Source organism: Grus americana, chromosome 5 (assembly GCF_028858705.1).
Source record: "Grus americana isolate bGruAme1 chromosome 5, bGruAme1.mat, whole genome shotgun sequence".
Taxonomy (NCBI): Eukaryota; Metazoa; Chordata; class Aves; order Gruiformes; family Gruidae; genus Grus; species Grus americana.
Genome location: NC_072856.1, coordinates 52,074,376 through 52,095,482, shown reverse-complemented (window position 1 = coordinate 52,095,482; position 21,107 = coordinate 52,074,376). Strand labels below are relative to the sequence as shown.

Genomic DNA, 21,107 nt, shown 5'->3' with positions numbered 1-21,107 from the left:
TCTCTCTGTACTTATATTCTCTCCTGTTGATAAAAATTAATAGCATTTTATAGATTAATATTAAAGCTAGGAAACAAGGATTAAGAAATAGTTTTATAGTTTTCTAAAGGAAGAAGTCACCAGCAGGATTCCTCGGGATCCGACTGTTCAACATCTACAAAAAGGCTGCAAACGGCAGTGAACACAGAGTTGACAAAGCCTGCAGATGGTGCATAAGTATTCAGGATAATCAACTGGAAAGCTGACTGAGAAAGGTCGCTAAAGTATTTCAGAAATAAATTATAAAATGACTGAAAAAGTCAGCTCGGTAATGCAAAGTGGTATGTATAGGGAAGCTAACCCTAACATCTATAGACCATAGTTACCTGTTATCTTTTGCCACGCAGGAATGGGCTCTTAAAAGACATTGTAGCTCAGGAGAGGCCAAAAGCCAAACAGAATGATCAGAAGGTATTAGGAAAGGAGCAGAAAACAGACCAGTCATTATAATGCCATATAATCTCTAAAGCCACTATACACTATAGCGTAATCACTACATCAAATTCTGTTCGTGCAGTAGTATTAGTGTAGGAGTTGGAAAAATGAAAGAAATTCAACAAGGAGAACATTATGGAGTAGCTTTAATATATGAAGAAAAAAAGCAGACTTTTCAGTCCAGAAAGGAGAATACTGAAGTATCTTAACAGCATGTAAATTTTTGCAGAGAAAGTGAAAAGGGACACTTATTTTTCCTCACCATGCAAGAATCAGGCACTGGGCTTGAGACAAAAAGGAAATACTGTTTCAGACAATGTGTAATTGAAAAGTGGAACATCCTGCCCAAGAAGGCATGAAGTGTAAAAGCATAAAAAAATTATTTTTCCTGTTCCTTTATGGAGGGCAGGCTCATGGATGGTATCAAACATGATGGGTGACTCTCCGGTTAGGGGGCTTATAAAGGACTGACTGACTGCAGGAGGTTATTTCTTCCCTAAGCCCTCACTACTGGTGTTTGAGACAGGCTGTCTGGCTAGATGGGCCTTTGAACATCCAGTGTATACTAACGGAAAGGAAGCATTACAACATTCTCCTTTACACAACGGAGCACTCCAGTCTCGAGGAAATGTTCCCTGGGTGTTCCCTGCCAGTGAACCCCATGAGGGAAGCCAGGGTGGTGGGGAAAGAAAGGGTGGTTCGGGAAAACCGATCCCCTCCTCTTCCCTCCCTTTTACTGATGGCGGCGGAAGGCGCAGGATACGCGGACGCCTGAAGAAGGCAAGACGTCCGCAGCAACCCCAGCGCTAAACCTTTCTTCCCCCAGCGGCCACCGGGCGCCGCCGCCATTTTGAGAGGCCGGGCGGACGCACTACATCTCCCGATATGCTCGGCGCCGCGGCGCCATCTTGCCCCGTCGGTTCGCGGGGCAGTTGGGGCAGATAGTCGTGGCGGTAAGCTGAGATATGGCCCTGTTCCCGGCTTTTGCCGGTGTCGCCGAGCTCGGGGAGCCCTCAGCCGGCACCAGCGAGAGCTCCAGGAAAGGTAAAGTCCCGGAAGAATCCTCTTTCTCCCAACAGCGCTCCGCGACCCTGTCGGCGGGAAGCCCTTCCGCTTCCACTCGCCACCGCACGGAGCCTTCCGCACCGTACCGGCCTTTCCGCGTACCCCGTCGGGCCTGCTCCTGTGCCAGCCAGCCCGCCCTCCGACGGGAGAGTCCGGCCCGCCCGTGCGTGCCCGCGTTGCAGGCCGTCCGCGCTCCGCCCCCGCCATGGAGTTGCGGCGTGGGCGGTGCTGCCGTTGGGGCCCGGGACCCCCCTCTCCCCTCGTCGCGGCGGTCTGTGCCGAACGCCTCTAAAAGCTTGGGAGTGCGGCAGAGGGACTCGTCTACCCTCCCGCCGCTGAGACCGCTCTGTACGAGCTGTTTACGAGGGCGGTGTGTCACTCAACCCGGGCTCCTCCCGCAGGTGCTCAGTTCAGCATACGTATGGCGTGCACAGGCGTACTCTGCGCAGGGCATGTCGCTGCCGGGTTGAGTAAAGTTACCGTATTTACGAATAAAGTTCCTTTCCGTGAGGTAGCATTGGGGAAAACTTGAAATAGAGACATCCCCATAAAAATGGTGCTGGCTTCTTATTGGCGGCTCCTCAGGTGTGTTCAGATTTGCTTCCAGCTATCTGCTGGTAGATGCTGGAGAAATACTCATCTTTGAAAAAGCTGCGTACATTAACTTGGTGTATGTGGTGGAGAAGGTTTGCTTTATGCAGAAAACAAGCGGGTTTTTTTTCCCCTCTAGCCTTGGATAGCTTAAAAAGTGTTTTCTCATTTCCTTGCTTATTAAGTCAAATCTTAGTTGTAAAGGATAATTTTGGAAGGTCACAAGTGAGATTATGTTTCAGTTTAGCATTTTGACTGTCATGATTGCTGTCTAACAGTTACATGTTTACTAAATGAAAACCCTATCTGGTGTATTGTCAAACTCTGAAATACGTACAACATTTATTAATTCTACTGGGAGATATTTTGACCTGTGCTTTTTGCTTGCCAGCTTCCACCATGGTCTGGTGTCTGCCCATCCTCTAGACACCACAGCAAATGGAAACTGTAAGAGAATTGCTTACCTAGGCTAAATTTCTTGTATATTTGGTCCAGTCAGTACAGTGAGTTTGTGAAGCTTTTAGCAATACGGGCTGGGATTAGCTTTTTCTTGTACCCAGTTCTGCGTTACCCCCTGATGGCATTGCAGCTGTTGGTAGTCAGTCTGCCAGTACAGAGATGTTCTAGCCACATTCAGGAGCCTTTCTGGTAATGACACTTGGTGCAGGGAATAATGGCCATCATAAGATCCCAAATTGTAACCTCTAGGAAGAGAGGAGCTGCTCTGCCAGGCAGAGATACAGTAAAATTCTCTAGTAGTAAGACCTTGCTTATATTTTAAAACTCAGGGAATTTAGCCTTTAGGTTTGTTACACGTAGTATGTGTCACTGGAGACCACCTGTCTGGAAGATCAAATTACACAGAAAAAGGTGTTAAGACTGACTTTCAGATCTAGATTGTAGTTATTAGTATTATTTATGAGTTACATTTTGGTCTACTGGAAGTTTTTTGTATGAGAATTATTGACAAAACTTTAAGGAATGTAATTTGTTTGGTTTATGTTTTAGCCAATATTGTACTTTGGTTTTAATCACCACATTTCAGTATAAGTTATAAAAATTAAGTATTAACTCAGAACCACATTTATGGCAGCATATATCAAATTTCACACATTCAGCTTGTGAGAACTTGAGAACTTGACGGGCAACTTCAGTATCTCTCTGATAGACGACTCTCTTTCCTCAGAGCTGATATAAAGCCAAAGTCCATCATAATACAGAAATCACAGAGTATGTTGTATTTAACACGATACGCAAAACTGAGGTGTCTTTTGCAGTCATTTAGGACACTTGTAGTTTCATTGTAAAAGTTGAGGTAATAATGTAAATATGCTGGCCATGTTTTGTTCCTCTGACTAACTCTGTCTCATACCCTTACAAACCTTCTTAAACCATTTATAAATATAAGCGCTGCCTGGAACAGAAGTACTGCTGTACACTCTTCCTGCCCTACTAGATTGCTGAGTTGCAGCAACCTCTAGAGTGCAAAGTAATTTTGTGTATGGTTTCTTACAATTATGTTGTCAAGCTTAATTAGTTTTTGGTAGAAGATAAATTGCAAATTTATCAGTAGCCGTACTGAACTGAGCACTGGTAATAATTAGTCCTACTGACAGTAGTAAGCATTATGTACAGCATTATTTACAGTCTGAACTATTCTATAGGTAAGAGGATGCAGTGATTTTTGCTGAAAACAGATTTTCAGGACTCTGAGAGGCAACAAAAGGCTTTGCATAACTCTTAAAAATTGTCTCTGTAGACATGCACTGTAAATTTTTATTTTGTTGTTGTTTGGGAAGGTATAAAAAGAATGCCATTGGATTGCTTCTCATGCTCATGAATGTGGATGTTCGAGTAGAACAACAACAAGTACATGCATATTATCACAAAATAAGTCTTTTATATATTTTGTTCTTTATGTTCTTTAAGAACGTAAATCTAGTCTGGGCAAATGATAATGCTTTTTAAAGATCTGGCAAGAAAAAATAACAAAAAAGTCAAAAGGTAGAGTTTTAAAGTTTGGAATGCCTTTTGATGTTTGAAATGCGTGTATCCAGCTAACTGATTCACTGGAGATTATTTACAAGGAGGTTTGGACTTGCGTGCTGTGTAATGGAAAAAATTGTTCAGTTCTTTCCAGAGTATTAGGTCAGTTTGATTAAATTGTTCAGAAAATACTGTATTTGGAGAATTCTAAATATTTCCCTGGTGTATCCACAGAGACATATTGACTGCGCTACAGGGGTTGGTTCTTGCAGTGTGATTCTTCAATGTTTTAAAAATGCAATTTGATCTCATTTGCTCAGGTAGAACTAAGCTACAGGCACAGTCAGGGGATTAATGTTTATGACTTCATTTCTCAAGGTGAGTTTTCCTTGGAGGTACTAGAACAATAACTTAAAATATAAAAAGTAAACCCTATTCTGCTTGTGCTCACTGTTGTAATCATATTGCACCAAGTTAGTGAGTGACATCACGTCTGTAAGGGAATAACAGATACTTTCAGGTAAAGTTAAGTCAAAATGACATCTTGGAAGTTTGTTCCTAATAGTTAATGGTGGTAATAGACATCTTGCTATATTTAAGGCAAATTTCCTGTGGAAATGGATCTCATCCATCCTTGCTGTGCATTCAGCCTACTTACTCAATATCGCTGTCCTGCTCCTCAGGAGTTTTAACTGTTTCAGTCAAATTTGTTGTGGTGGAAGAGGGAAATGGCAAAAGTAGAGGACATCTGTGAAAATGTACATTTGCTTAGAAGAGATAAACCTAGATCAAGTGCCACTGCTGAGAGAGAGGCTGTAACATGAATTGAACTGTTACCAGGATAGATGGACTTGGCAATGAGCATATGTGCATTAGCCAACTAATAAACATCATCTGAGATCACAATCTGACACAGCACAGGCTGCCTCTTGCCCAGCCAAGAGTTAAGGGATGTGGCAAAGTATTGTAGAAGGGTCTAGAGAACCCAGATAATTCCTGAAGCTGTGGCAGCATTGGGGAGCGTAAAGGATGGAGGAGACAACTCAGAAATCCAGGCTTCATCCTTTTGTGAGATGCAGGATTAATTTTCTGGGAGTAGGAGGGGAATGAAAATTTTGCCAACTCGCTCTTTATTTAAGAATGTGGTTCTGGTCTTAGAACAGCCTTTTAAACAGAGAAATATAAAGATAACTGCTTTCCACTCTTCTGCCAGTTCAGGTGTAGCCTCTTTTGTTTAAAGCATGTTTTGTGCCTCAAGGAAATTTATGCAGTTGGTCAGCCCCGTGTTTTATTGTGTCTTCTAATACAGCTGGAACTTTACTGCTTTCTTTGTTTATTTTCTTCTCTACTTATTTTGTTAATGTGATCAATAATGCCATTTTAAAAAGAAATGTATCAGTTGCTTTCTATTTTATAGTTTTTTAAGACTGAAGCTCTTAGTGCTGCTAAGGATCTTCATTTGGAAGTTATTTGGCACTGTAGTGGCATAAGGCTCGAAGTTAGAAAATTTAGCATACTTCTTGTTGTATGCAAACATTTTTTTCCTAGTTTGGGCTGGTCTGTATCTAAAGTGTGTACAGTGATGAATAATATTTAAAAATGCATTATCCACGTTAATCTTTGGAAGACCTGATATTATGCTCTGCAAATCAATGAAAAGCCTGTTTTGATGCATACAGGACTCTTAAGATCTTGATCTAAGGTCTTTTAAAGTTAAACATCTTAGACTTTTTTTCCTAATGGTCTGAATATTGTAAGTCTTGAATTCTGAATTTTGTCATCGACAACTCTGTATGACTGAATGCAAATAATTTAACTTCATTCTGCCTTTGAGTGTACTTTTTAAAAAAAGGTAACTCGGTGTTTTATTAACTGTCGTATTAGTATTAATATATTTCAAGTGATTTTTGAACCATAATTCTTCATGCAAATCAATATAGAACTACCTTACAATGAATTTATTTCTACTAAAAAATGATACTAGTAAATGACTTATTACACATTACAAAAGGAAACAATAACTTATTAAAAAGAAGAGAAGCTCAAAAGCTGCTAAGAATATCTTTGTGCCTGAAGTATGTTATTGGAGATCTGGCCAAAGACAAATTAGATATGTTTTGTATATCTTTAGAACAGAAATAATAATTTTAAGGAGATCTGTCTGGCTAATAAGTTACAGTTTTGTGCTGTTATGTGATGTACCTTTACACCAGAGACTCTGCCAACCAGTAAATTTTTCTATTTTGTTAGGCGTGTCTGGGTAATACAATGCAAATCAAAACAAAAATGAAATTTTTTTGTAAAGTAATTATCTTCTTTATTTCTGTAAATAAATAAAACTTCTGCTTTATGCGCAGATTAATTGCATTTACTGGAATCGGGAGTGTTCTAGAACATTGTACTTTCTCTGAATTTGCCTGTGTTTAAGGAAGATCAGAGTGTGACTGGTGGAAAAACATTGTAGGGTTGCAGTTTGCTCCTGTGTTTCTTTACACTTCATCTTCATTACCAAAATGAGTCAAAATAATTGAATATAAGGAAGATATTAAATGCGATATTGATTTTAATACTTATTAAATACACCTAAAAAATCTCAGGTATAAAGCAGCACTTGGTATACTGCATGACATATATTGAATTATTAGCTCCAGTTTGATTATGCGGGTATCAGGTATATGAATTTATTTAACTCCTGTGTGTTTTAAATATGTAATGGTTACAGAATTATCCATGAGAGACGTTTTGGTATTTCATGGAAAATACTAAATACAATTCTTCTAAAAAGTAATTCTGATTTTAGGTTGGTTCTTAATTCATCTCTTAAAGGATCGAAATAAGAAATTAACTTATTGTTGCATAATGCTTTATTCCCCAGCAGGGGCAATAATTATTGTGATAGGTGAGTGAAATGTTTCTCTGATATTATCCAGCATGCATCTTTCTCCTTTAAGCTCACCAAAGGTTTTGGAAGAATGTTTTGTGGTAGATTTACAGTTTTAGAATCATACACATACTTAAAATGAAGTTGTTTGTGCCAGGGTGGATTAATTTAAATTAAACAGTAGATTTTTATCATATTTTAAATAGGCAAGTAAGGATCATGGTTTTAAGGTTTCATTTTTTATTCTAATTTTACATTAATATATCTTAAGTATTTTCCTGGAAGGAAAAAAAAATCTTGTATTGATTTGCAACAAAGTAGAGTAGTGTGTTTGCCCTACATTCAGTGATTCTGATTGTCAAGCAGAAGGTTACAATAATACGCATCTATATTATACAGCAGATTTTTATTTTTCCGTCTACATCCTATGTTTTGGTGAGCTGGGAACTGGTGCGTGGCAGTGTTCTGCAGTGAATTGCTTGGTGGGTTGGTGGGAGGTGTGTTTTGGTCCTGACAGTGCCATGAATCGTGGGTTTTCCTCTGCGTTGAGGTGGAGGTTCAAGACGAACCAGGGCAGGTGGCCCTCCCCATGTGGCCTTTGGTCTTGCATAGAAGGGACATAACAAACTGGTGCTTTGCTTGATTGTATGTACTTCTTGATGAGTTTAACTTAGGTTAACAAACTCTTCTGCAGCCTGCTCTGTTTTAAATCCTTTTGTGGACAACAGTTCAGGGATATGAGATGGAAGAAGGAATTTTGGTATGAAGAGCTATTTTTGAAAGAAATACTTTAGAAGGAGGAGAAATGTATGGCTTGGCAGACAATGAGTTCATGCTATTTAAGGATTAGAGGTCAGTGTAGTCAAAAGCACAAAGACAAGAGTGTGACAGGAAGGAACACCAAGGCAAAAATGGTTGTAAAGAGCATGGAGAACAGGCGGGGAGAGCAAATTTGTTCCTTTTGTTATCTCCTGTGGTCTGGCACCAGAGAGGCTGACGTTAAATTCTGTGCTTATGTGAAATAAAAAATCATGTACTTAAAAAAATTCTAGAAATGAAATCTCTATGAAAATTGTTATAGAAGTTTTAATACCAGTAAAATTACGGCAAAAAAATTCCCCCTCCACATCCTGTCAATATGTGATCTTATCTGATGACTGAAATGGCTTAGGTCTAGATGCAGAATGCTGACAAATAGATCAAAATTAGCATTAATTAGCCTTTTTCACATTATTTAAAAGTCTAATGGTATTTTGGTGGTTAGAGAACTGAGAAACTAGTGACACATTTTTGACCTTGTATAAAACACTTGGGAATTCTTAGCAGTAATGGGTGTCCCTATCAATAAAAAAGTGTTAAAAATATTTTCTATACAGTGAGTAAAGTACACTTTTGTAAGTTTGCATAAGTTGTATTGCATTCATTAATTAAACCTGTCATTTAATTATGCCCTTCTGTAACTTTTTCAATTTTACTCTTTAAATATGTAAATATCTGTATTATTGTCTAGAATAATTATAATTAATAAATTAATATACCTTAGAAGATCTTATTTAATTATGCATATATAACATTCAATATATAAATATATAAAGTTAGAATTTTTACATGGTAAAAATTAATATTGGACAGATTTTTTTTTAAAGTGTGTAGCAGTGTATGAAACATACTATCTGCTTGCAATATGAACTTTTAAGTATTATTATATAGTGGGTTTTTTAAAGCTTAGATTGATGTCAGGGGAAGATTCCAGCTTCTAAATATTTTACCTCATTACAGCCTGGTGTTCTGCTAAATGGCAAGTTCATGGACTGCTTTCTGATATGCTCGATTATTATATGACCTAGTGACGTTTGCTGTGAATTTAGCTGTCTGCTGACTAGATTAACGCCCAACTTTAAAAAGCACAGCAAGCTAATTTGTATTGATATCTCACTTTTCTTTACCTGCAGAATTGGACTGGCTTAGTAACCCAAGCTTCTCTACAGAAGATGCACTATTACTGCATCAGCGCACTACAGAAGTTGCAAATCTCATCCCTGAAAAATCACCACTAATAAGGTAGAATATACTTCAATATTTTTTAAAATAGCCTTTCTTTTGTCCTGCTTATCTTTTGTTATGTGAAACCAAAATCAGGAGCTTTTAGGGCTGCTTTTCATTCCACTGTTCAGTATTTAAAAAGGCCTGAACTGAGTCATATATAAAAGTATGAATAATGCTTCCATGTCCTTTAACTTAACATAATGAGAAATTATACTTACGCAATTACATTCCCATTTTCTTTTTCTCACAGCTGCATTTAAGTCATTGTTATTTCAGAATGGAAAGGGAGCTGAGTGATCATGATTCTTCATTAGCTTTTGAATGTCCTAAGTGACCCTTGAAATAATGTAAAGATTAAGCATCATCTTTGATTTCTCTGTGAAAACCATTTCAATCAGCCATTTCATAGTCAAGTTTTTCACTTTTCTAAAAACTAGTTGAAGATGTGAATTAATGAGATATCACATGTATCAAGTTGTGGGTCTCTGTAGAACATGCTGATCACTGAAGTGGGTGATTATATTCTTTTGCAAAAATGAGCTTTAAGCAGCCATGTTTGCTGAAGAACTAGTTTCAATACCTTCACTAGAATAGTTGCTATGCTTGGCATATCTACACTATAACTAGCACTTAATAATTAATGGAATCAAGTTGCAGTTGCCAAGTTCAAAAACTTAGTCACTTTTAATTTGGTACAAGCTCCAGTGTTTATGATGACTGTTGGTGGTCATGACAGAGAATGTCTTTATAATAACAATCACAGGTGAATACATCTTTTTGTGTACTTATTCTTACATTTACATGTATTTGTGATTGAAATGCAATCACTGTTCTGTTTATCAGTGATATATTCTGCTTATATTTCTTCAGATCTTTTCAGGACTTTAATGTCATAAAACTAAGGAATTTACAAATTACCATTTGCATAGAATGGCATACTAAACCCATCATATTTTATTAATCTTTGAAAGAGAATTTATCAAAAAATAGTGTACAGATAAACGTTTGTTTTCCCTATTACTAGAGTACATTCTCAGTTCAATAAAAACTCGTTACTCCAACATAGTTAATGTTTTGGGGGGGGGGGGGGGGAGATTTAGGCTGGGGTTTTTTTGTTTTGGAGGAGTGTGTGTGTTTGCTTTAAAGGCCTGCTAATGGTTCTCCCATGGCTTCTCTTTTCTTAGTACCCTTAAATAAATTGTGTAAAGTTTTGGGTTTTTTCAGGTGCCTTGCTTCTGAAACACTGCATTTTCTTTTATTGACATATTAGAAATACTGAGACTTGTCATTCCTTTCTTTTATTAAAAGCTTCCAGAAAAGCTGTTTAAAAAGAGCTTGTGCTTTAATTAAGGGCTAGAGAAGACCTCCATTATTTCAGTTGATTATTAAGTATGGGAACGTATGTAGTATGTACAATGATAAACATATCTTTTGCCAAAACCATCTGTCCTTTTTGTGATGTCTCAGTCAGTTGTCTGTTGCGTGTACTGTTTGTTACTACATTATATCATATGATAACATTAATTCAGTAGTCATCAAAAAGTGTTCTTTGATTGATGAGATTTGAATGTCTAATCAGGAGATTATTATAAAACTATGTTTTTGATATTTCTTATATAAATCATAAAAAACAAGGAAAAAAGTGCAGACTTTTTTCTTTCGCAGGTCACTCTGAAAGATTTCTCCTCCTTTTAGCTTGGCCTAAGTCGTCTTAGCAAAGTTAGGAAATTTTATCAGCCTAGTCATCTTCTTTAATTTGGCAATGATAACAGATGGATACTTATACAGATCACACATCAAAATGCCTTTGACAATTAAAATTTTCAAGAGCGGTTGTCAGTAATTCCAGCAGCTGAAAAAAAAAATTATTTAATGCAGATTTATATCACTTTCATTGTATGTGTAGCTGTTAACTCTCTTCTCCAAAAAATACAGGGAGAATAAAGGTAAAGGGTAAAATGATTCTGAACTTTCTTATGATGGTATTTCTTTACACTTTTACTACTTAGATATATAGGTGTATATAGATACATACTTGTTTCCAAGCAGGACTACTTCAAGATCAGAGTTGTCAGGGGAACATGATACAGATGAGAGTCTGAAACAGTCAAGTAAGAAAAGGAAAAAGAAAAAGAAGAAGCATCACCACTATAAGAAGACAAAAAAGAAAAACAAAGGGGACTCCAGTAGCAGCGAATCTGACCTGGACACTAAGCACGTCAAGGACAAAGCTGCAGGAAGTTCCAGAAATCATGAAAAGGAAGCAGCAGGAAAGTATGTATTTATTAATACTATGCAAGATGTAAGTTCATTTTGTTCTTGTACTTGTCTCTTCAACTTTATGAATGAAATTCTTACCACCAGTGGGTCATTTTTTTCTAAGCTGTATATGACTAAACCTGCATTTAAAGCAGTGAAAATAGAATTAGAACTACTTGTTTCATCATATCTGAAAAACTGTGACAAAAATATTCTATGAAGTACTGTTCTGCAGAACAAAGCATGGTATGGTGGTAATAAAATATATTTTTAAAGACATGTGGAGGCTTATGTTGAGTTTTTGTAAGCATCTTGTTTCCTTTCATGGATCTTCTTTTGGGAGAGTTTGGAGAAGGATCGCATTAAACATTATTCTTAATTAGTGCAAAAGTCTTAACATACAGCTGTGTTTGCCTTGTAATATAACTTCCTCCTCAGAGAGTTAGCATTTCCTTTTTTCATATTAAGACAAAGTTTGTTGTACGATTTAACATTTCTGTCCAGCCATTTATTGCTATGTGCTTCATATTTCTTGCTCATTGTACATCTTGTTGGGTATTTGAACAATTTAAATTGTTTTGCTAGATCTTTTTTGTTAATTCCAGGAGCTCTAAAGTACTGTGTAATTAGTGGAAGTGTCATTTTTTCATGGAACAAGAAAATAGGTATCTAGTGACTAGCATGATCTTTGAGCAGTAAAAGAGGTTCTGTGAGTGCACTGAGTATTGTTTGGCATACCTAGCTGTGCTTTTCTCAGTCTGGGTTTTGATCATTGCATTCAAAGTGTAAGTCACCTTTCTGTGTTTCTCATCATGTTTGCTAGCTTGAGCAGCCATTTTGCCTCTCTCTGGTTCCCTAGTTCCTGTTTTTTTGTTAGCATCAGCAGCTGTGACTCTGATTCACAGCACTGCAGCTGCTCCTGGGGACAGTAAGGATTTGGTGACACTGAGGAATTGTTACAGCTGGGTGTAGTCCAGGCAGTCCTTGACTTTCCCCTAATTCACTACTTTTCCCAAGGCAGATTAACCAGGAGCTGAGAGCACACGCTTGCGAGTATGTGTCTATGCCAAGGGATCTTAGCATTGTTTCCTCGTCGAAGAATGGCAGTGGTAATGGAGGTATTGTCTGATGCCTCTAGCCATACTCATCTCCACTTGTATGAAGACTCTGTTGTTGGCTTGTGGTGGCTAAGCTTACTTGGCTGTGAGGAAGCACAATAAAAATCATTGGGATGCAAAGACCATTCTGCTCTGCCCAGTCACCCTTGTCTTTGCTGGAAGGGTGGCTGGGCTGGATGGAACAGACTTATGTGCTGAACCTGGTTTATCAGCTGTTCGCTATACTGGGCCAGCCAGCACTTTGCCCAAATGAAAGGGTTGAAGTTCTTCCAGGGTGTCTGTTTTCACTTCTTTCCATAAACTGTTGATAGTGAGAGAATATTGAGTTTTCAGGAGACTGTTTTTGAAACCTGAGCCACAAAATTGCTCTAAATGCAATAGGTCTTGTGAAATTTTAGAAAGCTTCAAACAGCTATAAAACTTACTAAGTTACATATTTGTAACATGAATTCAGATTAGAAGTTCATAGTTGTCCACGGTTGGGAGGCAGGTGGCACTCCCTGTTTAAGTTAATTTGTGTCCTGTTTTCGGCTGGGATAGAGTTAATTTTCTTCCTAATAGCTGGTATAGTGCTGTGTTTTGAATGTAGTATGAAAATAATGTTGATAACACACTGATATTTTAGTTGTTGCTAAGCAGTGTTTACAATTAAGTCAAGGACTTTTCAGCTTCTCATACTGCCCTGCTAGCAAGGAGGCATGAGCCTTCTGCAGGAAGTGCACAAGAAGCTGGGAGGGGACACAGCCAGGACAGCTGACCCCAACTGTCCAAAGGGATATTCGATACCATATGACATCACACTCAGTATATAACTCGGGAAGCTGGCTGGGGGTTTAGACTGCAGCTCAGGAACTAACTGGGCATCAGTGGTGTATGGGTGGTGAGCAATTGTGCTGTGCATCACTTGTTTTGTATATTCTATTTTTATTATTGTTATCTTCCTTTTCTGTCCTATTGAACTGTTTTTATCTCAGCCCATGAGTTTTACTTTTTTTTGATTCTCTTCCCCATCTCACTGAGGTGGAGGGAATGAGTGAGCAGCTGTGTGGTTGTTCTAGCTGCCAGCCAGGTTAAACCACAACAAACTGCAATCCATAAATCACTTTGATGCACACTGTTTTATTAAATGCGTGGATATAATTGCAGGTAATCAACATAATCCTCTTACAGATTATCCTCTTTCTTGATTGTAGCATCTTATTAAGACAAAAGTAAAGTTTAAAAGTAGTAATATATGGCTTTCAAATTATAGTTTGTCAAGTAATTGATTGGTTAAATCTGGTTATTACCTTTCATAATCTTAAATCCAATTTTTGGAAGTGCAAGGAATGTTTGTGTTTTGGTTTGATGGTCCTATTAGCGTATTTCTTGGGTTTTTTTCTGAGCATGTGACTGACTTTGCAATAACGGATCGTATACCATGACTTCGAGTAAATTAATTTACTATGAACTACAGAAATGCAATGGGTTTTGTAAATGCTGAATGTGTGCACAAATGTTTAGAATATACGACTTCTCCTTTTTTGCAGTCTAGATAAGAAAACATCCAATCTTACCAGCGATCGTTTTGTTTGGCTTGATGATATCCAGACTTTGACAGCAGAAACCTTCAGAATAGACAAGAAATCAGACCCCACAAACTGGGCCTACAAATCCCTGTATCGAGGGGACATAGCAAGGTACAATATGTTGGTGTCTACTGGTATTCAAACTACCACAGAGTCACTGTCTCAAGATTCATTAACTTGAGTCTGGCTCTGAAATGTTTATGTAGAAGATAAGAAAATAAGATAACTGAATTGTTTATTTCAAAATTTGACTTTGCATTGGGCATGAATATTTTAAAAGGCAAAAGATGCCATGAAATAATGGGAATAAAATGTATGATTTTTGTTTTTTCTGAAATTCTCTGTGTAGTAGACTGTAGGCACGTGAACTTGTAGAACTGCCATCTGGCAGCATGGGGCATATTAAAAACCATGGGTTTGAGGTCAGAAATCCCAGGTTCTGTTACAGATCATCTTTGGGTGAGTGCCCCTTTTGATCTCTATTGTTCTTTTTCTGTGTCTGAAAAGGAAATGAAGGTACTAATTATTTCATACTAAGTTTCTCAAGAGGTTTACTTACTTGAGTAGTTTGATATCCTTGCAAAAAAACCTGTACAGCTACTTTCTTAGCAAACAGATTCTGTGTTAGATCACCCAGACATTGTACCAAAGGGTATCTGTCTTATGCATTGCTGCATTTCAAATAAGCATAGATGAAATTGCATACTGGTACTATGATGACCCTTCATAACATTTCCCTGAGTTAACAGAAGCCCATCTAAAGGAGCTTACATGGGGCTCGTGCATTATGTATGTACACTTACTTCTTGATGTTCTCAAGGAAAATTGTTTACTATATATAAAAAAGTAATTATTTGTGGAGAAGGGAGGATTTATGGAGTTTATTTTTGTAGTGTATATACCTTTGCAGTAATATTACCTGGTTACAATCCATTCCAATTTTCTGCCACCTTTGGATTCTCAACTATTGTTTGAGATGAAAAGTCATATTTTAACATTGCATGTCACTATGTCTGCCACTGAAATGACATTCTTGGTAATATTTTAAGATGGTATTTTCCTTTCTTAATCCATAGGATTATTGTGGCCTTTATGAACCTGGTCTCTCTTTCCTCACCCCCACTCCTCTGCACCCATTTCTTGGCGTATAAAATGTATAGAGGCTTAGGGATACAGAAAGATACTACTGGACTGAACTACTGGTTTCTGATTTTTCAGTTTAAGATAGTCTAATCTAAATAGCCTTAAATAGTGCTGTCTGTTGTTCTTTCTCCAGGTTTGTCTACATGGCTTAAAACAATAGAAGGAAAAAAAAAAATTCTGCTGCTGACTATGAAAGATACTGTTGAACTCAGAGGAGGCTTAGTATGATAATAAAAGTTGTGATGGCACTGAAAAAATACATAAATTGAAGTCTTAATTAAGGAGAAAGTTACCAAGTTCTTACACATTTGAAGGTCTATGTATACATTATTCAGGTCAATTTAAATCAAAGTACTTCTTCCACGCTTTCTTTCAAAAAGGAAATATCTTTTCTAATGTGTATTTTAGAAGATGTTTAATCGTATTTTTCCTTCTAAGGTATAAAAGGAAAGGGGAGTCCTGTCTTGGCATAGATGCAAAGAAACAGTGTATAACTTGGGACAGTTCTTCATCAAAAGGGAAGCAATTACAGAGGCGACCTGAGCGCTACTTCACAAAGACCAGTGTGAAGATGCTGAAGACAGATGGGATTCCTGTTTGCAATAAAAGTTCTCCATCTGACTCAACTGCTTTTATATCAGTTTTCCAAATGGAAACTGATGAGCCTTCTGACACAACGGAGGTAAATCCGCTTGGGATTTATGATCCATCAACTACAGTGTGGCTCCAAGGAAAGGGGTGCAAGGATGCAGACCATGAGTCTGTAAATATGCAGCAAACAACTCAAGAGCCTGGGATAAACATTAACTCCATTCTAATAACAAAAGTGGAAGAACATAACAAGAAAGTCAGAGAAAACCCAAGAGATATTAATGCTTGGATGGAGTTTGTTTCTTTTCAGGTATGTGTTCTGACAGACCTGGTTGCTTATTATAAGTAATAAATAAATGACCATTATATTGTAGTTTCCTTTGTTTAGGACTATATATCTTCTGTTGGTAAAGAAGAGCTGTTAATTCATGGTCACAAATATCATCATTCTTCTCATGATTCTAGCTATGATTCTTCCTAATGTCATTATTTTTCTTTTGTTTTAAGGATGAATTAATGAGAGGACCTAACCTTTATGCCAGCCAGGGAGAGCAGGAAGTAAGAAGAAAATCACTGAAGTTAATCTTAGAAAAGAAACTGGCTATTTTAGAGAGGGCAATTGAAAGCAATCCAGGTAATGTTGAACTGAAACTTGCCAGGCTGAAGATTTGCACAGAATTCTGGGAACCACCAGCTTTGATCAAAGAATGGCAGAAGCTAATTTTCTTACATCCCAATAATCCAGAGCTGTGGAAGAAATATCTCCTCTTCTGTCAAAGTCAGTTCACTACTTTTTCTGTTTCAAAAATCAATAGTCTCTATGGAAAATGTTTGACTACATTGGCAGCTGTACAGGATGGGAGCATGGTATCACATCCTCTACTGCCTGGTACAGAAGAAGCTATGCTAGGTAAGGTTCTTTCTGTTTCATGTTATGGGCAGCATGGTCTTCATAGGAGTTGACTACATTATCTGTAAGAACAGACTTTCCTGTGTATTACAGGAAACTTTTATTCTCTCCAAAATGCCTGGCATCCTGATTTCTTAGCTGAGAATTAAAGCAGATATTCCAACCAAATATGGTTATAGCAGATGCTTTTCTTCCCCAGGAGAGTTTGTGATATAACATCCAGTAAAGTCTAATGTGCTGAGCGGTTTACAGTACAAATGTCAAGGCTTGGAGAATTGCAGCCAACAGCTGAGAGATGTGCTTTTATCTTTGAAAAATGTTTATTTAAAAAAAAAAAAAGGTTGGCTTGTGAAAGAAACAATTATCTCTTTTTCAAAAGTTTTATAGTTAATTACTTTAATCCAGAAAAGAGAATGGACATAGGGAGTCTGATGTGAAATTTTCTTGAGCATCCCAGTTCGTAGATGGAGAATTCTAAACTGTAATACCATGTGGTCATGCCTTTTATATTTATTCTATGCATATATCTACCACTTATAATTTATTATATAATTATCCCTAGAAGGAAAATTAGTCAGATGGTTAGGATGCTGGACTGGATCCAGGGAAGAAGCGAGTTCATGCTCAGTTATGGCATGGACTTTAAATTTATTGAGCTAAATGACTTAACCTATCGCATTTGAATCATAGAATCGTAGACTACCAGGTTGGAAGGGACCTCAAGGATCATCTGGCCCAACCTTTCTTGGCAAAAGCTCCATCTAGACAAAAGCACCATCTAGACAAGATGGCCCAGCACCCTGTCCAGCTGAATCTTGAAAGTGTCCAATGTTGGGGAACCCACCACTTCCCTGGCGAGATTATTCCAATGGCGGATTGTTCTCATTGTGAAAAAAATTGAATTTTGTTTCTGGAGGGTCATTGTGATTATTAATCTAGGAGGGAGAAATATTAGTGTCACCATGAATATCTTTTGGTTGTTGTTTTTTCCTTTAAAATTTGTTTTAAATCTAGAGGAGACTATTATGAAGCAGTCCACATTTCTTCATATGTGGCATAGTTCAAGGAACTTCTATTTTTATCCAAGGCCTGTAACTGCTGTTTCAGCAATGATGCTATCTGTAATGCAATATCCATTCTGGACTTACAGGTTGAGATGCTGGGTTACAAATTAATTTCAGGTGTTCAGATCTCTTACGGTCTTCGGTTAATTCATCTTGGATCAAGCACTGGAAAAAATGCTGTAAAGGAAAAATCCTGTGCTGGCGGGTGGATATTGTGCTGCCTGATAGCTTTTAATTGCTACAACTGTCTCTGATTTCCATACTTCAGTCACTTTGTACACTAACCACAATGAATGATTTGCAGGACAGGTGTTTTATTCAGCATCTGTTTTTTCAAACAGGAAGGTTTTTCTTTCATTATGTTTCCCTGCACAGAATGTATTTGACTCATTAAATACTGTTTGTCAACTGCTGTGAGAAATTTTGTTTTTTAATGGAGTTCCTTTAACTAGTTAACTATATTAAATTGAATGACATTTTTCAAAATACTTGTTTGCTGCCAATGTCTATAGATAGGTTAAAATGAAAATTAACTCAACTTTATTTGTGTTTCTATTCCACTCTTAATGTCTTGTTGTTCTGTATTAAGACTATAGTGATTAGTTTATGAACACTGTTGAGGGTTTGGGGGTTTGGTTTGGTGTTTTTTTGTTTTGTTTTTTTTCCTCCTTTGGAATTCAAATGATAGGAGTGAAGAGATTTCCAGTGGAGAGACTTCGTGATCTGAATTTTTTTTTTTTTTAGTGACTCAACTATCTAATTTTTGGACTGAATTTGAACTGACACTGTACTTACTAGGAAGATTACCAAATTGGTCATTAAGATAAATGTAGAAAGAGTTTCACAAATTAATTATGAAGTTAGTAGCAGTGTAGATGTGTATGATAGGCTTGTATTTTCAACCTTTGACCTTTGCTAATGACAAAGTGAAAGAGCTAATTTTAAACAGTGGTGGATTATGCCATCTAGTGTTCAATTCAGTACACAGTACTATCTGCTTGAAAATAAGCAGGTGTTTTTTTAAAATATGAACTTTAAGAAAGCAGGTAAAAATTGATTTTAAAATTATAGATCAGTTTTTACTTACATTTTGAGGTAGCAATTTGTAATATTTTAAATTTTACTAGGATCTATTAACATAAAGCAAATGAAGGTAAGCATTCTCAAATTTTGCTGTGGAAACGGAGTCCTGTTTTTGCAATTATACTTAACTGGTTGGGGAGAAATATCCTTATCTTTTAGGTCAGTTCAGCTGCAGAAGTGTCTTAGCAGCATGGACTGAATTAAGTTCGTATTCATGCTGTTTTCAGCTTTTACCACAAAGAAGATGCTGAACTTTCCATTTCTTCAAATATAGTTTTTATCTTGCAGAAGATCTTACGCTATAATTTATTTTTATCTCCAGTTTGACAGCAAGTCCTGATGAGATATTCTTTACATTCAGACTATTTTAATCAAAGTTCATCTGTTTGAAGCTGAGAAACTAGGAAAGGACAATTTTTTCAGTGTCAGCTGGATACCGAAATTGATGGGGAAAGTGTCTAATTTGGTTAAAATACTTTGGAAGATTCTGTTATATCTTCCAAACAACAAAAAGTATGTTTAAGTATCTTCAGAAATCTTGGAGTCTTTGTTACCAGAAACGATCATTGACTCTGCAGGAAAATCGGACGAAATGCCTAGTTTGTATATTCTAGCTGAAGTCAATTTTTTATGTGCACATATCTGATGTAAATTTGAATATGAATAAAAGGAATAAATCATTTGCCACATCTTAGTATTAAAAAATATGATCATTAGAAGCAGTTGATGCTAACTTATGTTGTTACATGTATGTATCTAGACTCTTAAATACTTTGATTGTTTAAAGCCCTCCAAAGCCAATGCATTTAGTGAAGAAACAATAGTTTTTGAAGTTTTATGGATTTTTGGGGGTTTGGGTTTTGGTGTTGTTTTTGGTTTTTTTTTTTTTTTTTTTTTTTTTTTTTTTTTAACTCAGTCAAGATTATGATTTAAAGCTATTTGGTTTTTGAACAGCCACTCTGTTGAAAAGACTTGAGTATAATTTGGAGTGATGGAATATCTCTGAAATGTCCTGGAACTGCCTAGTAATAGAGGTGTTTATAATACCTGTTATTTCTCCAACTTTTTCATTTTAAGACTCACATTGCAAATATATGAATAGAAAAAAATGGGACTCTGCTTCCCTTTTTAAGCTGAAACTTGAGGCTCAGTGTGTAGTAGGGATATGGCAATGATTACAGAAATACTTTGTTGAAAAGCAAGGGATAGGACTCTTCTCTACTTTCAAGCAGTAATACTTCTCCCAAAAGACTGGATGTCTCTTAACTGAGTTCTTATGTAAAGGAAAAGAAAATGGGAATGACAGTTGGAATTTAAAATGGCATGTTACCAATGTATTACCAGTGTAACTATCTCATGCAAAAATTAAGCAAAAAGGATTTTTGTTGTAATCACTTACTGTGTGAATTGTAATAATGCCCAGCATCTTCAAAGAGGGCTGTGGCCCACTCTGACAGATGTTGGATAAACTGAAGTTGGGACCATTGCGTATAACTTTTATCCATCAACAAGGACAGTGCATGTGTGGCATGAATAGAGAGTCACCTGTTTAGTGTATTTAAAGTGGGAGGTCTTAAAGTTAATTAAACTACAATTTTGACATGGATTTATGCTAGTTACTCCCTCTGTTTTGGATTTTGATACTGTTCCAAAACATTTTTGCTCTACAGCATTTCATGTATGTCTTATATATTTGTGGGCTGTAATAAAATACTTTGCAACAAAATTTATTTGAAATTTCATCTTCTTTACAGCTATATTTATTCAGCAGTGCCACTTTCTGAGACAGGCTGGCCATTCTGAGAAAGCAGTGTCTTTGTTTCAGGCTCTGATTGACTTCACCTTCTTTAAACCTGACAGTGTAAAAGATCTGCCAACAAGGGGACAGGTAGCAATTTCCATTTAAATGTGTTTATGTCCTTGTGCTTTACAGAGAATGCTGTAACATAAAAATGTTGATGAATTTTTAAGGACACAGGGAAATATTTTGAATCACAACTTACTTTGTGGTTCTTCAAGGTGATGCTTGCATTGGAAAAATGCTTGTGGGTCCTCTGGAACTACATGCCAAATGACTCTTTCTACTGTACATAATAGAAATGTGATAACCAGTCATTTCATGTCCTCTTTTTTACTAATTAAAGATGGAAAAAAAATCAGCTGGCTGACCAAAGTCTGTGTCTAGTTAGCATTTCCCCTGCTGCTTTTTTTCCAAAACTGCTGTTGTTTTGTTATTGTTGATAGAGAAAGCTGGTAGGACCTATAATATCCTTCTGTTCTTGCAAACATTTCTTAGGTTCGCCATTATGTATTGTTTTCAGTAATTCT

The 21,107-nt window shown here is 36.9% G+C and overlaps 1 protein-coding gene across 3 annotated transcripts in view; it reads left to right on the top strand.

The window, feature by feature from the left end:
• The first annotated feature begins 1,299 nt into the window (after positions 1–1,299).
• NRDE2 (NRDE-2, necessary for RNA interference, domain containing) overlaps positions 1,300–21,107 on the top strand; it is a 31,965-nt gene continuing 12,157 nt past the window's right edge. The window contains exons 1-7 of one of the 3 annotated variants that reach the window (XR_008577513.1): positions 1,300–1,518; positions 8,950–9,058; positions 11,090–11,317; positions 13,950–14,099; positions 15,570–16,032; positions 16,230–16,632; positions 20,534–20,667. Coding sequence is in view for 2 of the 3 variants with exons in the window: in XM_054828955.1 (XP_054684930.1) it covers positions 1,440–1,518; positions 8,950–9,058; positions 11,090–11,317; positions 13,950–14,099; positions 15,570–16,032; positions 16,230–16,632; positions 20,534–20,667 (1,566 nt within the window). In the remaining variant the exon portion in view is untranslated. The remainder of the gene's footprint in view (positions 1,519–8,949; positions 9,059–11,089; positions 11,318–13,949; positions 14,100–15,569; positions 16,033–16,229; positions 16,633–20,533; positions 20,668–21,107) is intronic. The other 2 variants (XM_054828955.1, XM_054828956.1) reach the window with 2 other exon arrangements.